The 17,703-nt window shown below is 40.3% G+C and overlaps 1 protein-coding gene across 15 annotated transcripts in view; it reads left to right on the top strand.

The window, feature by feature from the left end:
- MCTP1 (multiple C2 and transmembrane domain containing 1) overlaps window positions 1-12,734 on the top strand; it is a 247,541-nt gene extending 234,807 nt beyond the window's left edge. For all 15 annotated transcript variants that reach the window (XM_072992519.2, XM_072992521.2, XM_072992524.2 and 12 more), the window contains 4 exons: window positions 2,116-2,225; window positions 3,076-3,185; window positions 6,207-6,304; window positions 10,456-12,734. In XM_072992519.2, coding sequence (XP_072848620.2) covers window positions 2,116-2,225; window positions 3,076-3,185; window positions 6,207-6,304; window positions 10,456-10,527 — 390 coding nt within the window. In that variant the 3' untranslated portion in view covers window positions 10,528-12,734. The remainder of the gene's footprint in view (window positions 1-2,115; window positions 2,226-3,075; window positions 3,186-6,206; window positions 6,305-10,455) is intronic.
- Window positions 12,735-17,703: the final 4,969 nt, after the last annotated feature.

The raw sequence follows: 17,703 nt of genomic DNA on the forward strand, positions 1-17,703 counted from the left end.
TCAGCTCTTTTTATGGTTATCCTTTTTAATATAGCGAACGAAATAAGAACATTTACAACAGATAACAACTACTTAATGGGTCTCCACTCAGAGCCCAATGATTGAAAAGCAATGGTAGAATTGACAGAAAATTTTGAGATGTTCAACAAACACAAAGCTTGAAACTTACCTTGTATTCTTATGGATTATTATTATTTGCTTAATATGGATTACATGCTAAATCATCCAAGGTCTACGTGTGTTATTGTACTGTGTAGGATATTCTACCACATTATAAATCTTACTATGAAGTGGCTTAAGAAACAAATCTATAACCATTCACTCCTAGTGAATTCTTTTTGCTTTTTGTGAATTGCAGACAAATAACAAAATTAAGCTGATGGCTCTCATGCTTTATTCTGCTCTTTTCCCCAACTAAAATGTATTTTGCTTTTGTTAAACTTACTGCACACATACTTTGAATAGAAATTAAATAGCTGTAAAACTGTTGTTTGCACTTCTACCTAGCATTTAAAAGACAATTATTTCCAGAAAGTCTGCATTTGTAGCTATACAGATGATAAAATTGATTCCAGTTACAGCCCATCTTTGTTTGGACAGGAAATGCCAGTAGTGTTTAAAAAATGGATTATTAAGACTTTAGTTCACTGAAGCTGGTTCACATGTTCTATTTGCTAACACAGCACCTTACTGGGGTGTGTGGAGAGTTGTATTTTTTCTCTAGCCCAGATTATTTTCTCTACAAATCTTTAGAACAGGAAATAAAAAACAGCTAATGGTTCATGGGCCATGTGGAATTAGTTTAAGTAAAGCTGAACCTTTCTCCTTATGGCTGCCTCCTCTTTCCTATGCTGTTTTGTCTGTGTTTCTCTTCGAATATGTCAACAAATTTCCTTTAAGCTCCAAAGCAGCATGTGCAATGGGACTGAGGAAGGGATAGTGGCCGTTTCCGTTAAGAGAGAAAATTCAGAACATATGTGGATTGAAGAAGGTACAAGTTGGTCTTGTTAAAATATCTGTAAAGAAAAATAGCTTCAGGATCTTCCAATGAAAATTCTTATTGAGCTCTAGAGATATAAGAATAGGGTATGGTTTTTGTTATTCTGGTCGCATTCTTTCCACACAAGCTTTGGTGATGAATCAAGATATGCTTAGATCTGGGAACCTGAACTGAAAAGATGTAAGTAGAAACAGAAAGGAGTTGTGATTTCAAGCTAGCTTATTGTTTACATAGGAATTATTGAACAGAATTATTGTTTCAAGGCCCTCATATATATATGGTCAATTCTGCTGGGGAAAAACACTGCTGTAGCAACACAGTCCAGAGAAACTTTTACTAGCTTGAAATGTAGATATATTCCTGTCAACAGCAGAAAATGCATTTCAGAAATGTGAACTAGTAATATTCTAACACTTACCTCTTACCAAAGCGCACAGGGTCTAAAATGGTATCCCTGGCAAATAATCATAATCATCCAAGGTGTTGAATTATTGGAACATATCTAAGAAACTAATGTAACAAATAGTAGAAACAATTAAGTACAGTGGTGCCTCACTTGACAATGTTAATTTGTTCCACTGAAATCGCTGTAGAGTGAAAATGTCGTCAAATGAAATAAAAAACCCATTGAAATGCATTAAAAACCGGTTAATGCATTCCAATGGGCGAAATACCTAATCGCCCAGCGAAGATCCTCCATACGGCGGCCATTTTCGGGTGCCTATCTTGCAAAAAATGCCTCCTAAAAACAGCAGGGAGCCATTTTGAGCAGCCGGTAGCCATTTTGAAAACCTGATGATCAGCTGTAATGTGAAGAATCGGTTCCCGAAGCAGGGAACCAATCGTCGCAAAGCGAAAAAACCCCATTAAAACAATTGTGATTGCAAAAACATCATCGTGAATCGGATTCATTGTTATATGGGCTAATCATTAAGCAGGGCACGACTGTATTCTGTGGGTATACTTCATAGTAAAGGAAAATAACCTATTAATGTGTGTGTAATAATATTTTAAAATGTGATATAATAATTTCTTCCAGGATTTTCTGAGGAAAGCATATGACCAGCAAAGCTTGCTTATGGTTACTGATTTGGCTTCTTTCTTACTATCCTTAGGACAGTGAAAAGAAAGGATTTATGAATAAGCTTTATGCCATTCAAGAAGTGTGTGTCAGTGTCCAGAATGTCCTCGATGAAGTGGCTTCTTTTGGAGAAAGGATAAAGAAGTGAGTGTTGACTCATGAGTACTTAATTACTCTCTTAGATGGTGTTCATGTGTGTGCTTTATCATCTTGCTGAATGTTATGAAGTTTTGAAAAAACAGAAAAATATCTTGTTATGAGGTATTATAACATGATCACTTACACTCATTTGGTGTCTTCTGACATGAAAATGTCATCATTTTCATTAGGACTTTTGAAAAATTTCCAAACTAAAACAAAAACTCCACCTCTGGAAGAAAAATGCTGAATTATACTTCAAACTTTATTGTGTAATCTTCCTTTTTGCTAAGAGCCCATTCAGATGACCACATTGGCTTGGAGACCCTTGAGAATAATTGGTCCCGTATATCATCTTTCCTGGCTGTGAGAAGAGTTTTATTAGTCCTTCAGATTAATTCTTTTCACAACTTCCATCTGAAAGTTTTAGGTTCTGTCAACTTACAGATGACAGCATGGGGCCCCATCTTGATGGAAAAGATTTTTTTTACTTTTGTACTGTATAGAAAACTTTTGAAAGAAGGGCAATAATAGAGGTGGAGATGAGGAAAGCACTGAAAATCATTACTGCTTTGCATGAAGAATCATTGCTGTAAAATTTGAAGATATCTTCTATGTACACCACAGGAGAGTCCAGAAATCTTGTGTCATTTTCTAGGGAGTGGTTTCAAACCCCATCTTACACCTCATGTTCTATATCCATGCATTCATAATAAGCCACTTTGGTTCTCTCACTGGGCAATTTTTTTCCATTTATAAATCTATATTCTACCTGGAAGGTCTTTTATCATAATATTTTATTAATTCTGTTATGTGAAGTTATTATATTTCTGACTTCTGTTAATTTTTCATTCAGTACATTCAACTGGACTGTTCCATTCTTAAGCTGGCTGGCCATTGTTGCCCTCTGTGTGTTCACAGTCATCCTGTATTTCATTCCACTGAGATACATTGTCCTTGTCTGGGGTAAGTAAAGCCTCTTTCCCCCTCCAAAGTTGTCTGTGCCACATACAGCAAACAATTTTTAAGGGATGAGTTATATTGTCCATGGTTTTCTGTATTTATGTTCATGAAGGTAGTACATGATGGAAACAGACAGGTTAGTTAGGAGTCACAACTGTGTAGAGATTTAGATCCACCTGAAAAACGCATTTTTCTTGCCTAGCATTTTAGACTTCATCATACTATAAACATGTATCCACAAGGATTCTTCATATATCAAACTGTAGTTTTGTCTAGATATTACTCTGATTTATTTTCAGCAGTTACATAAAAATAATAGTACTGCAATGTATATATAACAGGACAGTATGTTTTCTAGTCCTTTATCAAACAGAAATATATAGAGATATTCCCTAGGAAATAAGAATGAGAGGTCACCTTTTAAATGCACTGGAAAATATACCTATATAATACAGCAGTGTCCAAAAGCTGTTGTATCAATTTTTAAAACTTGTGCATGTTTTCACATAAATTTATTTGCTAATTATTAAAAGCATTGTAATTGCTTTTTTTGCCCATGAGGTCTCCCAAAATGATGTATAATAAAACAGTTAACTGACTTTTCTGAATATGAATTGAAAACCATTTTTAAATGCCATTTTTAAAAAACAAAGTCCATATGACTTAGCATAGTTTCAACCACCAACCAGCAGCAGAAGGAGGGTAGAGCTAGCTTAACTTCCCTTAAAAGGATGTTCTAGAACTGAGGTGCTGCTACAAAGAATGCCCCATTTCATGTGTTAACGAGCAAAAACTGGGACAGGGGATTCAAAAACTGCAGTGTTGAAATGACTGAATTATTTACTGCTTGGTACACTTGAGCATTTTAGACTGGATGTCTTCCTTCATGAGCTAAAATTTTAAAAAAAAGCATAAGAGAATTCTGGGAAAAAATAAATATAGCCCCCAAATTTGATCATGTAGCAAATACATAACGGTTCTTAAATAGTATGTAAACATTGTCTATAGGTGAAGTACAAGTAGCCATACTTACCAAAAAAAGCAGAAAAATGAGCAAATAATAAAAAAATATTTTGAATAAAGCAACAGTATACAAAATCACTGGTAAAATATTAATTTTCTATATAAAATATTCCTTTTCTTGAATAAAACTGCAGTGTCACAGAATATAAAATAAGTGCTGGATAGCCCAGTGAGTTAGGTATCTGGCTGTTGAGCCAGACATTGGGAGTTCAGTACCTCACTCTGCGTACCAGGAGTCAGCCTGTGTGGCCTTGGACAAGCTGAGATGCCCCCAGAAGGGAATGGGAAAACACTTCTGAGTACTCTCTACCTAAAAAAAAACCTGAAAAGGGTAACCATAAATCAGGATTGACTTAATGGCACCAATGATGATGGTGATGATGATTTATTAACCTGTGAATGTTTGTTGTTGTTCATGTCTTCAGCAGCCAAACAGGGCCTCCACTGAAGAGCTCAGTGGGCAGTCTCATAAAGGAGAAAGCAGACTTTGAGATATCCTGGCCTGCAGCCATTTAGGGCTTCCATATGTCCATCCACCACCTTAAATTGAGCTCAGAAGCCAAGAGCTCCTTGGTTTAAAACTGGCAATATATGGTCAGAGCACTCTCAGTTTGTGTTAGCTGTAGCTTCTAAACACTTTTCATGGCCATTTCTACGTAGAGGACATTACAGTAAACTGTTCAAGAGATAATTAAGGCATAAATCACTGTGCCCAATCCACATTATTTAGTGAATGCACAGATGGCACACTAGCTGGAGGTGAACGTATGGTCTTCCAGTAACAATCCTGGGTTCAAAACTATCCTCAAACTATGAACCCGTCCTTCAGAGGAAGTGCCAGTGCCATCCAGAGCAAGTTGTGTCTCCATTGCTGGGTTTGTTTTTGTCACACACACACCCAGCTCTTCTGTATGTTCACCCTAACAAACAGATTAGCCTTCAGGCATGACAGTTTCTCTTGTCTCCACTTCCACTGCCACCAGAGGAAATCCTTCCTCAATTATCAATTAGGACCACAGAGTTGTGTTAAATATAACATTATTTATTAATAGATTAACATATTTAAGAATCAAGGAAATCATAGATGGAATTGTATTTGGTATTCATTAAACTTCATTTAGCTTGGAAATATGCTGGTTACTTTGTATTTAGTTTCAGTCACTTTAGAACAGTTGCATTCAGTTCTCTTATACGTTTCTTTGCAAGTGTTTCTTTCCAAAACAAATTTTTCCAACTACCCAACTTTTTCCCTAACTCCTGACTAACTGTCCTATCTCATCACTAACCAAAACCCCTAGCTCCTGTCTAACTAAGTCCTAACTCTAACTCGTTACTAACTGAAGCCTCAACTCTAACTGACACTCTAACTCACTGGTTCTTAACCTTGGGTTACTCAGGAGTTTTGGACTGCAACTCCCAGAAGCCTTCACCATCAGCTGTCCTGACTGGGGTTTCTGGGAGTTGCAGTTCAAAAGCATCCGAGTAACAAAGGTTAAGAACCACTGCTAACTGACACTCTAACTGTCTTCCATTCTCTTCTTATATTTCCTTGGTTCCACCCTCCTGCTCAACCATTGGTTACTAAATCAGTGTTCCATTGTGATGGACAGGTGTGGTTCCTGGCCTGTCTGTCACAGTTTTAATGCTAACCAACGGAATGTCTTGTCTAGGTTGAACCTTATTTTATTCACCCACATCCAGTCTTGTGCAGTACTGTATATTTAATTAGGTGGCATGAAAGACCAGCTCCATGTGGTTAGTGACAGAAAAAAGATGGTTCCATTAGGGACGAAATGTAAGAGGCCTTATAGCTGATGAAATGATTACTTTATTGCATTTTATAAAGTAGAACTGCAGTATCCTACATTTTTAAAAAAATTAGAAGTGAGTAAACATAATCCATCAAGAATGAGTTTGTAGCCAGTTGTTTCTAGTCCTTGAATTTTATTTTGACATTTAAATTTCAGAATTTGATTAAGATAAAGTATTACTCTGTTTTAGGTATTAATAAATTTACAAAGAAGCTTCGAAGTCCATACGCAATTGATAACAATGAACTGCTCGATTTCCTTTCCAGAGTTCCTTCAGATGTACAAGTGGTGTGTATAAGTCTTCCATTTATAGCTAATTACTTTCATTTCCAGAGAATCCCAGTTTTATAACATATACCATGTTTATAACTATAATGCTGTATAATTTTATGTTTGTTGAAACTTACTATTTTTGTAATAATTTTACAAATAATTATAAATTTTCTTTTTTAATGTTTTAAAAAACATATCTGTTGCTGTGTTTGGAGTACTGCAGTTTGGAGTACTTCTCAGATCATATTCACAGAGCATTGTGAATAGACCAGTGAGACCCATGGTAATAGTACAGTACTGATATTCCCATCAGCCCTAACCTATCATGTCTTAAATTTTGCCTAGAATTCTCCTTTTGGTTCCTTAGGTTAGAATTAGAGATGGGGGTACTTGTATACCCCATCTCGTTAGAATCCCAGGACTCCATTCCTTGCACACATTACTCTGTTATGTGAATGATGGAGCTTTTTCAGAGCTTGCACAAAACGATGTCCAGTATCTACTTGTGCAAGTGTATGCTATTTTGTAAGCAGTCAGATTGATCTCTGGCTTGCACAGCTATAAGCTAGAGATCAAAGAACACTGCAGTTGAAACATTAACTCTTTCCTATCATCTATCTATCTATCTATCTATCTATCTATCTATCTATCTATCTATCTATCTATCTATCTATCTATCTATCTATCTATCTATCTATCTATCTATCTATCTATCTATCTATCTATCTATCTATCTATCTATCTATCTATCTATCTATCTAATCTATAATTTATTTATTTAATGCATTTCTATACTACTGGCACTGCAAAGCATTACTCTGAGCGGTTTACAGTAAGACAACACAAGAAACCCTCCACCCCACATACTAACATGAAATACTTCTAAATAGTGAAGACAATAAAAAAAAAAGCCCAAATGATGGCAAAACAGGGTACTCATACAAAATTAACGTAGGTGAGAATGCCTCTTGAAACAAGACAGTCATCAACATTTTCTTAAAAAGACTCTTCTGCTTGCTGTCAGCAGGATGCTGGCCTTAGTTTTTAGCAGATCCCAAAAAGTGAGGGTTTTAAAATTATTAAACATAAATGCATATTCCACCATAGCTATATCAGGCAGGAGAATATAATATTTCAGCATAAAGTACCTTATGTTTCGATTCAACATTACAGATTTTGTGACAGAGATGTCTTTATAATATTTCTATCAGGGTTTTTATCATATAACCTTAAAGATTCTCATAGACTGGCCTGAGAGTCTGCTGAAGAGTGATACATAAAATATTGCTTGGAATCAAAGACTGTAATTCATTTCATGTGTTGAATTGTCTTCTGCATTTTGGAGACCTTCTCCTTAGGTCACATGCTAAAGTGACTTTAAAACAGAGGGGGGTGGCATTCAAAAACCGTTTGTGATAGGATGCAAAAGTGGCTGTTGAGGGGGAGAAAGAAAAGACATCTCTCAACCAATCAAAGCTCTTTCTTCAGACACCATCCCTGTGGCAAGCAATCTGCTCTTTCAGGCTTGCATGGCTTGCAACTGCAAACAGGGATGTAACATGATGAAAATCATAAACTTACATTGCTGCATGCCCTGCAGTCTTCCAGATGATGTTGGTTGGACTCCCATCAGCCCTAACTGGCATAGCGATGAATAATGGATATTGGGAGCAACATCTGAAGGGCTGAACTTAGCCCACACCTACTCTACACATGTACAGTGGTGCCTCGCATAACGATGTTAATTGGTTCCAGAAAAAAAAACATGTGAAAACATCGTTATGGGGAGCACCATTTCCCATAGGAATGCATTGAAAACCGGTTAATCCGTTCCAACTGGAACGGATTATCCGGTTTTTTCCCTTCCCCCCCCGCGGCTTGGATCTGACCCATGGCGGCTACCTCAGCCATGGCTGGACTCCCTAGAGTCCGGCCATGGCTGGGGTAGCCGCTGCGGTTACCCTTTAAGCTGCGGAGACAGGCTGGGGGGGTGGATCGGGGAGCTTGAAGCCTCTCCGCGCCGTCTACCCCGGCCGTTCTCGGACTTCTGGAAGTCCGGGAACGGCCTGGGTAAGCAGCGCTGGGAGGCTTCAAGCTTCCCGATCCACCCCCCAGCCTGTCCCCGCCGCTTAAAGCCTCCTTGCGCCGCCTACCCAGCCCGTTCTCGGACACCTAGGTGTCCGAGAACGGGCTGGGTAGGCGGCGGGGGAGGCTACCGGCATCGGAGAACAGGCTGGGGGGTGAACCGGGGAGCTTGAAGCCTCCCAGCGCTGCTTACCCAGGCCGTTCCCGGACTTCCGGAAGTCCGGGAACGGACGGGGCAGGCGGCGCGGAGAGGCTTCAAGCTCCCTGGTCCACCCCCCAGCCTGTCCCCGATGCCGGTAGCCTCCCAGCGCCGCCTACCCAGGCTGTTCTCGGACACCTAGGTGTCTGAGAACAGGCTGGGTAGGCGGCGCAAGGAGGCTTTAAGCGGCGGGGACAGACTGGGGGGTGAATCGGGAAGCTTGAAGCCTTCCCGCGCTGCTTACCCAGGCTGTTCCCGGACTTCTGGAAGTCCGGGAACGGCCGGGGTAGGCGGCGCAGAGAGGCTTCAAGCTCCCCGGTCCACCCCCCAGCCTGTCCCCGATGCCGGTAGCCTCCCCGCGCCGCCTACCCAGGCTGTTCTCGGACACCTAGGTGTCTGAGAACGGGCTGGGTAGGCGGCGCAAGGAGGCTTTAAGCGGCGGGGACAGGCTGGGGGGTGAATCGGGAAGCTTGAAGCCTTCCCGCGCTGCTTACCCAGGCTGTTCCCGGACTTCTGGAAGTCCGGGAACGGCCGGGGTAGGCGGCGCAGAGAGGTTTCAAGCTCCCCGGTCCACCCCCCAGCCTGTCCCCGATGCCGGTAGCCTCCCCGCGCCGCCTACCCAGGCTGTTCTCGGACACCTAGGTGTCCAAGAACGGGCTGGGTAGGCGGCGCAAGGAGGCTTTAAGCGGCGGGGACAGGCTGGGGGGTGAATCGGGAAGCTTGAACCCTTCCCGCGCTGCTTACCCAGGCTGTTCCCGGACTTCTGGAAGTCCGGGAACGGCCGGGGTAGGCGGCGCGGAGAGGCTTCAAGCTTCCCGGTCCACCCCCCAGCCTGTCCCCGGAGCTCGGAAGGGAATTGTCGGCAGGGGACGGTGGCTTCCGGGTCCTTCTGAGGCCGCAGCCCACTGCCGACATTTTCCCCCAGCTGAGCAGCAGGGCTTCAAAGCTCCCGCCGCTCAGCTGGGGGAAAATGGTGCCTATGGGGAAAAATCGCAAAGCGATTTTTCCCCATAGGCAAGATCGTTGTGCGATCGCAAAAGCGATGGCAACAAAGCCATCGCTATGCGATTTTTTCGTTAAACGGGGCACTCGTTAAGCGAGGCACCACTGTATCATATTTGCAGAAGTGCATTTTGAACTGTTCGTTTGTTTGTTTAAGAATGTTTACCCTTTCCTAAGCACACTTTGCATCTCACCTAAATGGCTATAACAGGCTTGGGAAGTCTCTGGTCCTCCAGATGATTTTGGATTGTGGCTCACATCAGCTACAGCCAGTATAGCCAGTGGTCTGGAACTATAGCCTAACAACATTTGGAGGGCCTCAGTCTTTCCATCTTGAGCTGTAACATCAACAGAAAGGTATTTGGACACCAGTTTTTAAGACTTATCCCTGACAAGTTAGGCAATATTATTCTGTGGCTACCATCAAAAGAAATTGCTGTCTATTTCTCTTTAAAGATCATGCTGTTTACCTTTGTAGCCATATCATGTTGTTAAGGAGGCAACTGGGGAAAACATTTTACTGAAATTCTTATTGCATTATTTCTAATTATTGTGCCTCCCACACAAGCTAGTAATTCATTGGCTGAAATCCTTGCGTAGTGTTGTGTTGTGAGTCACACTAGAGTAGGTCCGGTGGTTATTTGGTGAGTCAACTCCTTTATAAGTTTCACTTACTCAAATAGGTCTCCTGTAGTCGTGACTTACTGCACTAAGCAACAGGATTTCAGCCAAGTCTTCTTCACTTGGTGCAGGGTCCATACAACTTACAGGAGCAAGTAAGAGTAATTTATTTTTCATTGCACGGATGCATTGCAAAAACAACTCTCTTCTAGTGGTTGAGTTGAATTAAATTTTCTCTCTGAACTTTGTGTTTAAACAGGTGCAGTACCAAGAACTGAAACATGACCTTACCCATAGTCCAAGTAAGAGGAAGAAAAACAATCCTGGCTAGCCAATTTCGCGTGCTGAGGAGACCAGAATCTGTTGTGGAGAGGGAGCAAAATAAAGAGCCCAAGGCTTAAGGAGCTTCCCTTTCCCTAAGCTTTATTTGTTTTGCCTTTTAATCATCATGAGGAAAGATGTAAATACTGTATCCTTTCAGTTGTACAGAACTGTGATAAGGTTTTCAGGTCTAGCTTATGCTGCTAAGGCGTTGTTACATGAGAGAACTCGTTTGTAGCATGAATGTGAAATGGTAAGTGATAGATGCATATGACTGGATATTCCTGCTCTGGTTAATTTTAAAAAGCTAAATTAACATTCATCCATGTACCATATTTTTAAGCAAAAAGGATTTTCACTTTTAAAAATTATATTTTTTACATTCCACCAGAATTGAAAAGCAAAAAAGCTTGTTCATGCATTTTATCAAAAGAATAATTAGTTTAGTTGCTGCTGTGAATAACCAAACATTTTAAAACTGACCAGAGCTTGCCTGGAAAAAGCGAAGTGTACACTAAATGCAGATGTCTTACTGGATCTCCAAAGATTAAAAGACATTCTTAAAACTTGTATCATTCCACCATAAGACTGAAAAAAAAAAACGTATCTAAATACTGCCAGGTTTATAAATGACTGTATATCTAACTTTTTGTATTGCCATTATTTGTGATTTGTACTTATTGGCCTACTAAACAAAACCATATTGCTTCAGGTGTCAGGTTATGAACACCATTTGTGCACATTAAAAAAGTACTATTTTATGTTTGCTTCCTAACTGGAAAAATTTTAGGCTTAATGGCATAACACTTTAATTGTTACTTTGTCAAATGACAATACAGTGTGGGCAGAATGTAAATATCTATTTTGTTTCTTTCTTTAAATAATTGGTTCCTCAGATATTTAAGTGCCCTGTTAGGTAGAAAGAGTTTTATAAAATTCAGCAGATATGAAGCATGGTTTACATTTCAGTATGTTGCTATAGTATAAAGAGTAGCTAGGCTTAACCAGTGACTAGAGATGGGCAGGAACCTCCAAATTGGCAATTTGTGCCAGTTTGTCCCTTGACTGAACAGGTGTTCGGGGCTTCCTAGCCCTGCCTCCTCCAGTAGGTGCCCACTCAGAGGCACCGCCCTGCTTCCCTGCCTCCTCCAGGCACTGCCTCTGAGTGGGCACCCATCAGAGAAGATGGGGCTGGGAAGCACCGAACACCTGTCCGGTCCAAGGAAGAACCAGGACAAGCTGCCACGTTGACAGTTTGTACCCTTCTCTTACCAGTGATCAGTAGCAATCTTGAGTCTGTGCTCCCAAGGACCTTACCCCAGAGAGCTAAATCCAACATTGTATTAGTCCCAGTGCAATAAGATCTTTCCCTTCTTGCCTCCTCTCTGTAGCCCTCTGCATCACTGGAAAATCTGCTCCTGAGGATGTCTCCTGGAGCTGGTTTTGAGGGAGTGCAGGTGGAGGCTGGGCATAACTCTGCTGGCAGAAGCAGAATGACTTTGTCAGATCCAATCTGTAGCCTGTGCAGAAATTTGGGGATGGGGTGGGGAGATGTCAAAGGACTAAGTAAAGATTAAAGGGACGGAAGAAAATGATTCAATGCTCTTCATATAGCCTGACTTGTGATTGTTCACCCAAAAACTATTGCACCATTGTTAAAAAAAAAACTCCCTACTTTTTCAGAGAAAGGTATTAAGCATAAGTGCAGGAAGATGTAGATACATTAATTTATGTCTAAATGTAGTGTTAAACCAGATGTCTCATGGAAGCTGATTTTGGAAGTTATTTTTATCTCAGAACTCTGTTGCTTTTTCTTACAAACAATTTTGATCTTGCCTATTTATACAAATGCTTGAAAGAATGCCAAATAAGTTCTGTATCAGCAGGGAGGGTTTGACCCAAACGTATTCTGGTTGCACAGCCAGGTGATTGTGACTTATTTAATATGCACATATATGCAGGTCCTGTCTCTTTGTCATATTGCTGATGAGCAATATGTCATAAATGTAAATGTATCAAATAATCTATATTGATGTGAATTTTTAATTTTTTTTCTTCTGGAGTATTTTGTTCACTGTGAAAACTTGCATAATACATGAAGATTTCTTTCCCCCCCCCTGATACCTTCATTTACTATAATCTGTCATTCTGTGGGCATTTCTTTCCTGTACAAAATCATTACCAAACTTATTTATGTCATTAAACTCATATGACAAACCTTTGCATTTATTGTGTGAAGCATTATAGAATAAAGAGTGGGTATTCTCTCCTCCCCTCCACAATGCTTAAGGAGAGTCAAGCTGATCCTCCCGTACACACTCATTATTTGTCTGCACTTGCATACTATTAGTGAGGAGAAGTCATCTCTATGCCTGCACTGAACTGGGAGCAGCAATTATGAGCAAAACTGGAGTCTGTGTCATAATATTTTTAATATTATAATCTAATGAAAGGAAGGAATATTGTTCTTTCCACACAAGTTAGGCCAAGAGCTGGGTTATGGTTTGAAGGTATCCTTTGGGAAAGAATAACTTGTTGACTGAATCTGAATACAGTTAAATATGTTCTTCATGCCATCTTCCTCCTAAATTCTGTGATCTTTAGCTCAGTGGTCCTCAACCTTGGGCCTCCAGATGTTATTGAACTACAACTCTCAGAAGCCTTCACCACCACCTCTGCTGGCCAGGATTTCTGGTAATTGAAGTCCAAGAACATCTGGAGGCCCAAGGTTGGGGACTACTGCTTTAGCTGACAATGGCTGCTGGTCTAAGCCAGCACTCTGTTTCCCACAGTGAAGAGCCAGCTATCACTGGGAACCAGCAAGCTGAGCATGAAGGCAATAAGCATGTCCCAGTTGCCATGACTCAACTTCCAGATAACCTCACCTGGATGACTGAGAATCTTCACGGATAATGTCCCACTGTTCAATGGCATACTATGTCTGTGGATGGAGATTCTCTGTCACCAGACCTTTCAAGATTCTCTTTGGAGATTTCTAGTTTCCAGAATCTGCCAGCATGGTTTGTTCCAGCCTCACATTACATGGAAAATAACATGTCCCGACACGATCATTTTGGTTACCTTTTCTGCATTTTCTCAAGTACTAAAATAGGGATAGGCAAATCTGTCAGTTTTGTGGACAGAAATTAATTTTTAAAATTATTTAAAACAAATTTCTAACTTACTCCAATGAGATGGATAAATCTGTCAGTTTTGCATCCTGTAACCACTGTAACTTTTATTGAATTCTGAACAGAAACGACAACAATATTTTCCCTCACCTAACTCTGTACACCTGTTTTGATACAGTATGATCAGAACTTCGCATGGCATGCCAAAGCAGGCTTCCAGAGTAGAGTTGTATCATAACTATAATGACGTCAAACTGCCAGGCAGATGAGGAATGGGAGGGACGGAAAAGAGAAGATGTAGGGGGAGAGAGGATTTCCGTTTTGATGCCACCCAAGCTTTGCAGAAGCTGGAAAAGTAGTGCGAGAGACTCCACAAAATTTGGAATTTAGAAATATAACCACACCAGGTTTTCATGTATCATGCAGAGTAATTAAGAGGCTCAGCAGTATGTCTGGAAAGATAAACACATTTGGGTGTTACCTGATGTACAAGTAAACAAGTTCTGTCTTTTTTCTTCTTCTGCAGTTTTTGAGTGAGAACAATCTTTGTCCCCTACCCAGTAACTTGTTTTTAGTGCCCCCTCTATTTTTTAAGCTTGGAGCTGATTACATTAGAATTTGCAGAGATATTTAATTACTATGAAATCTCCCACAATGTTTTCAGTCAGTGAGTGACTTGTCTGTAGGTTCTTACAGTTTTGCTTTGGAAAGGAAACTTCTTTGGGGAATAACCCTGCCTCAAGCTTGAAGTGTTTCAAGATGCTCCTTGTGATCAAATTAATTCTAGAGTGAGCATCTACACCTGTTAGTGTCCTTATTTTGATATCTCACCTCAGGCATTTCTTAAGAATACATTTGCTTTCAGAACCACATCAAGTTGCTTTGTAGCAAAACAACATTGTTATAAACAATTTTAAATCCCAGAGGTTTTTTTTAAGGTTGCAATATTTTTCAGATGTTAAAATCTCAATTAATGTGTAAGTTTCAAATATCAGTGAATTAAAGGAATGCAGTAAGGCTGGTTGAAGTGGACTTTTAATCTCCCTCAACACCCGCCGATGTTGAGGAGTGGGGGCCATTCTAAAAGCACTAGGCTTGGGGGTCACCAAACCAGGCTGTGACGCCTTATGTGAGTGGAACAGAACAACAAGACACACCTTGGGGCATACCTCTCTCATTATGCCATCTCACGGCCACGTACTGTATGCTATGTGCATACAAGCATTGCTGTGCCAAATGACAATTTGCAAGTAGAACTGCCACTCTGCTAGGTTAGAAGTTAAATGGATTGGAACCACATTTAGATCAGCAGGTTTTGCAGAAGTACACTTCAAAAGGTATTTTAAGGCTGCACAGCTTCATCAATACTCTCTTCCTCACCAGTTTCAATCTGAAACCTAATCATGTGCTATTTGTATAGTATGGTATTCATAATTTTTAAAAAATTAAGTATAATGGTGATTGCACAATTCTACCACAAATCTCAGTGGGGGAAGAATGTGGTGCAACTGTGAAAGTTCGTCTACAGGTTGAATTATCACCAGAATATACATGGTGGTGGTGGTATGTGTGCAGGCGGAAGGGGTGTACATGTGTATTACTTTCACTTTACATGACCAATCTTCCACATAAATTGCTTTGTTGCTTCTTTGGCATCTACTTGCTCTGTGAAATCTCAAAATCATAGATACACAGTATTTTAATAGTAGCGTAACCATATGATGATCTCTACTGAGATACTATGGAAGAATTATGCCCAGCCATGGGTTGGGGATGGGATGGGTCACTTTTGCAATCTCAGTGCTTAGAAGGAAACCCTGCAGCATCACAAGCAGACAGTGGGATAAGTGGGCTTCAGCAAGGACAAAACTCACATTAAATGTATTCTAAAAGAAAAGAGCCAGGGTGACATAATGGACAGAGTGTCAGACTGGAAAGCAGGAGAGCTGGATGTGAATCCCCACTCTCATCTCTCCTTACTCACAGTAAAGCTCTCTGGCAAACGCTTGAAGAGAGCACTAAACGTTTCTGAATGCTGCTCTAAACACAAAGAGAACCAGTTATGTAAGGCTTCCCGGAGACCAGAAAAGAATAGTACAGTATACCTTTTTTTAAATATTACATATTCTAATAAAAGGAAGGAATATTGTGCTTTCCACATACGTTAGGCCAAGAGCTGGGCTCTTTGGGACAGAATAACTTGTTGGCTGAATCTGAATACAGTTAAATATGTTCTTCAGTGATGTATGCTAACATGATTTTCTGACACTACTTACCTTAGTAATTTAGTGTGGGAATCTTTGCTTTGTACATTTTATCTTTACACAAAAACACTACTGGATAATAGATGCCTGCAACATGAACATTTCACTATGTAAAACGTAACAGTAAAATTCTCTTGTTAACATTCCCAGTGTTGTAACCAATATGCCTCATTGCATCATCTCTTACTAAGACAGGAAAGGTGATTTAACTTTCAGACTAAGATCCTGGAGAACCTCAGGAAATTCCAAGTAAAGCTCAGAAATTTGTCTGTAACCAATTTTGTTTTCATTTTAAATTGGTTAATTCTAGATTCCTGACACAATGGAAATGGTCATTTGGGTGAACCACAAGCAATGGTTTTGTGATTCTCCCTTTTAGTATTTCACAGTGTGGGGAAAGTTAGACTGAATGCTATAAGAATTGTCTAGAAGAAGCTAATAGTTTATCCCAAGACAATAGATAATTATATCTATGCAGCATTAGAACCATTGTGAGAAAACCTTACGGAGTGGATTTATAGATTTACACAAAAAACTTTAGCCTTAGGACCACTAAACTTGCTTGGTCACCAGGATTTCATCACCTTCCTACATGTGGAGGGAGGGCTGTATGTCTGAACAAGCTTCAACAAGCGAGAGAGCAAAACTGTTTTCCATGCTTGTGATATCAGCACAGATAACAGGACATGAAACTTCTGGGGTTTTTGTACTGCAGCTGCCAAAATTTGCCAAGAGTTCCCTGAGCCAAAATTCTGGGCTGCAGCCAAGAAATCAACCCACAGAAGAATTTTTCACCACTCATTTATGGGCCTCTCATATAAGCTTCTGGAGTGACCACCATTTGCCTCTGAAGAAGAAATCACTGGGAGTGGCAAAACTTTGCAGTGCTGCAAGGGATTATGGGACTGCTAGTCTCTCTGTCCATTAGGTTCTCTAAAAAATGATCAGTCCCATAATCCATGGTGCCCCCCCCGAATGGTAGTAGCTTTGGAGACTTAGCAAGGCTCACATGTGAGCGATAAAAAACTACTTATAGACATAGATTTCTTAGATGCAACTCCCAGAATTTGCTGAATTCTGGGATTGATGTGCAAGAAATCCAAAAATCCCATGGCTAATAATAAAACGTTGACTATAACAAAACGTGCATCATTTTGCTACCAGGTCATAAAGTTCTGCACACATCATTAGTATCTATGTAGAGTAGAGCATCACCTCCCCTGCTGTTCTGAAGGAGCAGATTTGCAAGGGGGCATAGGGAGAAGGGAAATAAGTCGGGGGGGGGGGGGGCAGCCTCTTTTTCCTATTCCACTGGCAATATGCCTCCACTAGATTAGGCCCTTTTCCATGTGAAAGAGGTACATTGTGGATTTGCCTGTGTTACTAGTAGAATCATACCACAAATTTGTTTCCAATCAAGTTTAGGAATGCTGGTGAGTGGAAATCCTTGGGCAGAATATCACTCATGCAACCAGTTTTGGTAGAACACAAGAGGTCATGTGCCACAAAATAAATGATTGCCTAATATATTCCACACTCCTAGCTGTGCATTCTCAGCTATCCATTCGCACAACTGGAGAACAATCATTTGTACATTTTGTTTGGTTATAAAGTTTTTAAAGTTATTTCTCACTCTGTGAGTGCAAGCATGTGGATACAACCTCTCCTCTGCAGAGGACTAATGGTGAACATTAGAGTAGAAAACTGCCTAAATTGAGAGCAATCTAATTCTCTGAAAATGTTGCATACTTAGTGAGTAGTTTCAGCTACCCAAAACATTGCCACATAACA

Source organism: Pogona vitticeps, chromosome 2 (genome assembly GCF_051106095.1).
Source record: "Pogona vitticeps strain Pit_001003342236 chromosome 2, PviZW2.1, whole genome shotgun sequence".
Taxonomy (NCBI): Eukaryota; Metazoa; Chordata; class Lepidosauria; order Squamata; family Agamidae; genus Pogona; species Pogona vitticeps.